This window comes from Haematobia irritans, chromosome 1 (assembly GCF_050003625.1).
Source record: "Haematobia irritans isolate KBUSLIRL chromosome 1, ASM5000362v1, whole genome shotgun sequence".
NCBI classification, from domain to species: Eukaryota; Metazoa; Arthropoda; class Insecta; order Diptera; family Muscidae; genus Haematobia; species Haematobia irritans.
In genome coordinates this window covers 86,281,603-86,287,690 of record NC_134397.1, presented here as the reverse complement: position 1 = coordinate 86,287,690, position 6,088 = coordinate 86,281,603, and the positions used below count along the sequence as shown (strand labels likewise).

Sequence of the window (6,088 nt, the reverse complement as noted above, 5' to 3'; positions counted from 1 at the left end):
ACACAATATTTTTGAGTGCAAGCATATAATGTTCATAATCTAGCATAACATGTTTGGGACATATATGTTAATATGTTAGAACATATTATGTTTGGGACATAAAATGTTTGTAAATATAATATGCTTGGATGCAAACATATATTAATTTAGAAATAGCCTATAAACATATATGTGTTTAGTAGCTTGGAGCGCTATTTAACAGGGAGCGATATTGAATTAAGTTGGTGGTTGTTGCTTGTTATTACAAAATTAACATTTTATTTCTCCTTGGGCAATTGATCAGCTACTTCTTTGATCCTTACAAACTGTGTGGTCCGCTGTTCGAATCCCCGTCCGGCAAAAGGTAAAATTAAAATAAAAATTCATACAATTGAATAATTTCTTCTACAATGTTTGTATTACAGAAAAAGGTGCTAAGAACTAAAAAATCTCGTGGAAGTGAGAAAGATGTGGGGGAATATACAATTGGACAGAAACAAAATTTTGAGCATTCAGGTCGAAAACCTATGTTGTTAGCACCTATATTACCTGTTTATTTTCATAATTCATTATGATTGTAAATATATAAATAAATAAATAAAATTTTGAGCACAATATTGTTTGGGAGAATTTTGTTTTAAGCATATATAATATTTTTGGGTGCAAAATGCTTCCAAACATATTATATGTTCACATAATAACATATTGTTTTTTGGAAGACAACATTATTGAATTTGGATGCAAAATACAAAATGTTTGGAACTTAGACTACCCAAACATATATTGTTTAGACCAATATGCTTTCAAACATATTATATATTGGAAGAGATCAAACATATAAATGTTTGGACAATACCCAAAAATGTATATGCTTGAAGCAAAATATGTTTGGGAGTATATGTTACAGAAGCGATTTTTTGTGAACGTGTAGACGTTCTTATGACAACTCCGTCGGTAGTGCTATGTGCTAAGGCGACTGTTAACACGTATTGGCAGTAGAGGTGTACACGTGAGTAATATTTTACCCACGATCACTCACGACGGAAAGAACTCACTCACGCACAATATTGTTTGGTAGAATTCACGCTCAGGCACACTCACAAAAAGCAAATTTGTACTCACGCACGAAAATGTCGTGACTCACGAAAAATACCGTGACTCAAAAGAAATATCGTGACTCACGAATAATTGTGTTAGTGATATACCTTAGCAAGGTGTCTGAAAACATGAGCATGATTAAAATCGGGAGCGTTATTGTTATGTCACTAAAATTGTAAATAAATTCAACACGTAAGCGTTTTATGTCCGTAAGCGTGGGCGTATTATTTTCGGGACTCACGCACGACATTGTTTTCTAATCACGCATACTCACGCTGTTGCTTAGAGTGACTCACGAAATTTTTTGTGAGTCACGACAATTTTGTGTCACGTGCACTCCTCTAATTGGGAGACAATCCAGGTTCGAGTCAAATTCGTTACCATTAAGTTTTCAGATCATCATTTTTTTTTTTGGTTAAGCTCTTGTAGTTTAGTCAATGCATGGTTTTAAGCTGAAATCAAAAAACAACAACAATGCTTAAAGAACAAAAACAACAATAACAAAACAAAAACGAATGAAGAAAATAGGAAGCACGCTCAAAATAAACCCAGCCAACTGCACTCAAATCGATGATTTGACAGTGGCATACGAAAAGAGATATGTTTGTACGAATTTATTTCGGCATAAGCCGGCTATCATGCAAAACCTTTTTTCGGAAGGTTCAAGTGTGGTTCATTGTTGGGTTTAATGAACTGCCTGAATTTATTCTGATAATTGGTTGATAGTTTTGCTGCAAGTAGAGGATGCTGATGAGGAATGTGGTAATTCCGAAACAGAAAATGAAGCTGACCCATTTTTATCGGCGGCGGATGATACAAAAATTTTGCCTCCGGCGGCGGCGGCTTGACGGCTAAGCCGATATAAATTTGTATATCGGCGTCGGACATTTCTCCATTATAAAATCAAATTAAGGTTATCGAAATGGTTATGAGATTAATTGTACAACCAATCTTAAAATCAAAATTTCATATCATTCATATATTTTGAGCAAGATTTTTGCGAAATTATTATAGAAACCTAATATTGAATAAAGTTCAAAATTTTGGCAGAAAATACAAAAATTATTAATACATTCTTCTAGTTTTAATAAAGGGAGCCACCGTGGTGCAATGGTTAACATGCCCGCCTTGCATACACAAGGTCCTGTGTTCGATTCCTGCTTCGACCGAACACCAAAAAAAGTTTTTCAGCGGTGGATTATCCCACCTCAGTAATGCTGGCGACATTTCTGAGGGTTTCAAAGCTTCTCTAAGTGGTTTCACTGCAATGTGGAACGCCGTTCGGACTCGGCTATAAAAAGGAGGTCCCTTGTCATTGAGCTTAACATGGAATCGGGCAGCACTCAGTGATAAGAGAGAAGTTCACCAATGTGGTATCACAATGGACTGAATAGTCTAAGTGAGCCTTATACATCGGGCTGCCACCTAACCTAACCTAACCTGGTTTTAATAAATATTTTTGATTGATTGGCGGCTAAATTTGAGTCACCTCAGTAATGCTGGTGACATTTCTGAGGGTTACAAAGCTTCTCTAAGTGGTTTCACTTCAATGTGGAACGCCGTTCGGACTCGGCTATAAAAAGGAGGTCCCTTGTCATTGAGCTTAACATGGAATCGGGCAGCACTCAGTGATAAGAGAGAAGTTCACCACTGTGGTATCACAATGGACTGAATAGTCTAAGTGAGCCTGATACATCGGGCTGCCACATAACCTAACCTAACCTAACCTAAATTTGAGTCAAGACGAGCCGACATATTCGACGGCGGCGTCGACTACCAAAAAAGGTCGGCGGCGGCTAAAATCAGCGGCGCGACTCGGCGGCTTCATTCTCTGTTCCGAAACGTGTATCCATCCAACCATCTTGCAGTCTATAGGGCTTTGCCCAAATAAATTTGACAAACATTATTTTCCTCTGTTGATTAAGCTACACTTGTAGTTTAGTCAATGCATGGTTTTAAGCTGAAATAAAAAAACAACAATGCTTAAAGAACAAAACCAACAATAACAAAACAAAAACGAATGAAAATTTTATTTCTATAGAATATTTTGTCAAAATTTTATTTCTTTAGAAAATTTTGTCAAACTGAATTAAATACGTATTTAATCGCCTTTTTTTGTTTAATATATACCCCGCATGGACTAACTTACAATTTAGAAGACGATGTTAAGAAGTTTTAAGATACCTTGTCATCGGCAAGTGTTACCGCAACCCAAGTAATTCGATTGTGGATGACAGTCTTTAGTAGAAGTTTCTACGCAATCCATGGTAGAAGTTTCTACGCAATCCACTTCTGTTCTCTGCCGGCTTTACGAAACTTAAGGAAAGTAAGATTTAGAACCTACTTAGTAATAACAAATCTTCTGTTTTATAAATGTTTGCATTCTATTTAATTTTTGGGAGACAATTTGAAATCATAACTGCCGATTCTTCTATAATCACTTTATAATGCAGCGCTTCGACTGCAACGGCGGTGATACAAAAAATTTCATTAATATCTAAACTATTACCTCGAATTTAATATGGACATCCGATATATCGATGTGTCTTCCAATGTGATCAATGAAGGTAAATACCGGATTCCAAACCAAATGGTCACATTCGAATTTCATAAACAACGTCATATTAAAAGCTGTTGCGAAACTTAAGTCCCCGGCATAAGCCAAATTCCATGCATCATGCAAGAGTTTTGCTCTGAAATTATGCTAATATAAGTTACAACATATGTATATGAATTCTTATTTGTATTAACCTTGTGTATGCAGGAATCGCCTGCAATCCCGATTCCGTTTGTAAAAATGTTGACAGCCTGTTCCAATTTTTAGCATCGTAATTTACGGGAAAGGGACCAATTTCTTCTGGATTAACTATTATGAATTTTTCATTTTCATCCACGTTATGCAAAATATATTTTGTGACATTTGGCATCCATGCTCGGGGCCTCGTATTGGAAAAATTCAAATTACCTTCTTCAATGACAACAAGCGGAATCCACCATAACATTTTATCGCGATCTGGTACATCATGAGGTCTTTCCCGCAAATAAACTTTTTGAGTAATGGTTGCTAGGTGATCGATGTAATTACGTTCAACGTTTATTACGGGTAGTCGGTCTTTACTAATCCAAGAATTGGCAATGTTGGCAATATTGTTCTGGCTGGGAAGAACACTGTCAATAATGGCTTGTTCCGTTAATGCGTTCCACAAATCATCAGCTGTATATGTTGTAAAGATTTTTTTTGCTACAAATTTTCTTAGGCCAGCTTGGAACGAGCGATGTCCTAAAGTGTAATTCAACATTCGTATCACCAGTTCCGTCTTATATGAAGTCGTTTCATGTTTCATCCCCGTAATACGAGAATGGGGATATCGTTTGCTGAATTCGTAATATAGAGAGTATAGAATTGTCATCGGATACTTTTCATTGAATTCATGTCCATCATCGATCTGTGGGGTGAATATTAACATGAATTATAAGTACATATCTATTGAAATGCGTGGATCTAGTAATTGGTCTGAAACAAATTTCAAGTTTTATTTAATTATCATGGAATTCGATCTCAAAATATTATTTAACGGGCGAGATACAATTAGATTTCGTATTATATCTATTCATATCAGTGTGAATACCCAGAAAAAAGTGAATAAAGGGTGATACGGTCAAAATTTGGTCAATATAAACTTGACGTATTTCTTTCAATTTTGCATTTAAAAAACCTGAACACCCCTCATTTTGAAGGTGTGTGTGTGTAGAATGTTCCTCCTATTTTGATTTTGGAATTCACTCTTCAGTTGTCAAAATGCCGTCCAAGCAAGAAGAGCAGCGTATCAAAATTTTGCTCGCGCATCGCGAAAATCCGAGCTACTCGCACGCAAAGCTGGCAAAATCGCTAAAGTTGCCAAATCAACCGTTACAAATGTAATTAAAGTGTTTGGGGAACGTTTGTCGACAGCCAGGAAGTCTGGATCGGGGGGAAATCGAAAACCGGAAGCCGCTGAGACGACAAAGAGAGTTGCCGGTAGTTTCAAGCGAAACCCTAACCTCTCTCTCCGAGATGCCGCAAATAAGCTGGGTGTATCGTCTACAACCGTGCATCGAGCCAAAAAACGAGCCGGACTATCGACTTACAAGAAGGTAGTGACTCCAAATCTCGATGATAAACAAAATACGACGGCCAAAGCGCGATCCCGGAGGCTGTACACGACGATGCTGACGAAGTTTGACTGCGTGGTAATGGACGACGAAACCTACGTCAAAGCCGACTACAAGCAGCTTCCGGGACAGGAGTTTTATACGGCAAAAGGAAGGGGAAAGGTAGCAGATATTTTCAAGCACATAAAACTGTCAAAGTTCGCAAATAAATATATGGTTTGGCAAGCCATCTGTACCTGTGGCTTGAAAAGCAGCATTTTCATAGCTTCCGAGACTGTCAACCAAGAAATTTACGTCAAAGAGTGTTTGAATAAACATCTGCTGCCTTTCCTGAAGAAACACGGTTGTTCCGTACTGTTTTGGCCGGATTTGGCATCTTGCCATTACGGTAAAAAGGCCATGGAGTGGTATGCCGCCAACAACGTGCAGGTGGTTCCCAAGGACAAGAACCCTCACAACACGCCAATTGAGAAATACTGGGCTATTGTCAAGCGGAACCTAAAGAAGACCAAAAAAACTGCTAAGGACGAGCAGCAGTTTAAGGCAAACTGGCTTTCAGCGGCGAAGAAGGTGGACAAGGTGGCTGTACAAAATCTGATGGCAGGTGTCAAGCGTGAGGCCCGGCAATTCGAATTTGGAAAAGCGAAAGCCTAACTGAATATTTTTCCTGAATTTTATACTAATTGAACTTGAAAAAGAAATTTAATTTGATTTTTTAAATAAACGATTTCACCGATTTATACCCGTTTTCCCTTGACCAAATTTTGACCGTATCACCCTTTACAACACGAAAGAAAATATAAGTTTATATCAGGGTTGGCCTGTCACAAACTGTGACTTTTGCGACATACGTTTGCGA

At 37.6% G+C, this 6,088-nt stretch overlaps 1 protein-coding gene and 1 long non-coding RNA gene across 3 annotated transcripts in view; one reads left to right on the top strand and one right to left on the bottom strand.

Moving 5' to 3' along the window:
- The first annotated feature begins 256 nt into the window (after nucleotides 1–256).
- LOC142221349 (uncharacterized) lies at nucleotides 257–594 on the top strand. Its single transcript, XR_012718000.1, has 2 exons — nucleotides 257–343; nucleotides 405–594. It is a non-coding gene; the product is annotated as an uncharacterized LOC142221349 (long non-coding RNA).
- A 2,843-nt stretch (nucleotides 595–3,437) lies between these two features.
- The window catches only part of LOC142221348 (aminopeptidase N), a 221,187-nt gene continuing 218,536 nt past the window's right edge, over nucleotides 3,438–6,088 (bottom strand). For both annotated transcript variants that reach the window (XM_075291056.1, XM_075291058.1), the window contains exons 9-10: nucleotides 3,829–4,523; nucleotides 3,438–3,770 (exon numbers count right to left, since the gene is read on the bottom strand). In XM_075291056.1, the coding sequence (XP_075147171.1) occupies nucleotides 3,575–3,770; nucleotides 3,829–4,523 (891 nt within the window). In that variant the 3' untranslated portion in view covers nucleotides 3,438–3,574. The remainder of the gene's footprint in view (nucleotides 3,771–3,828; nucleotides 4,524–6,088) is intronic.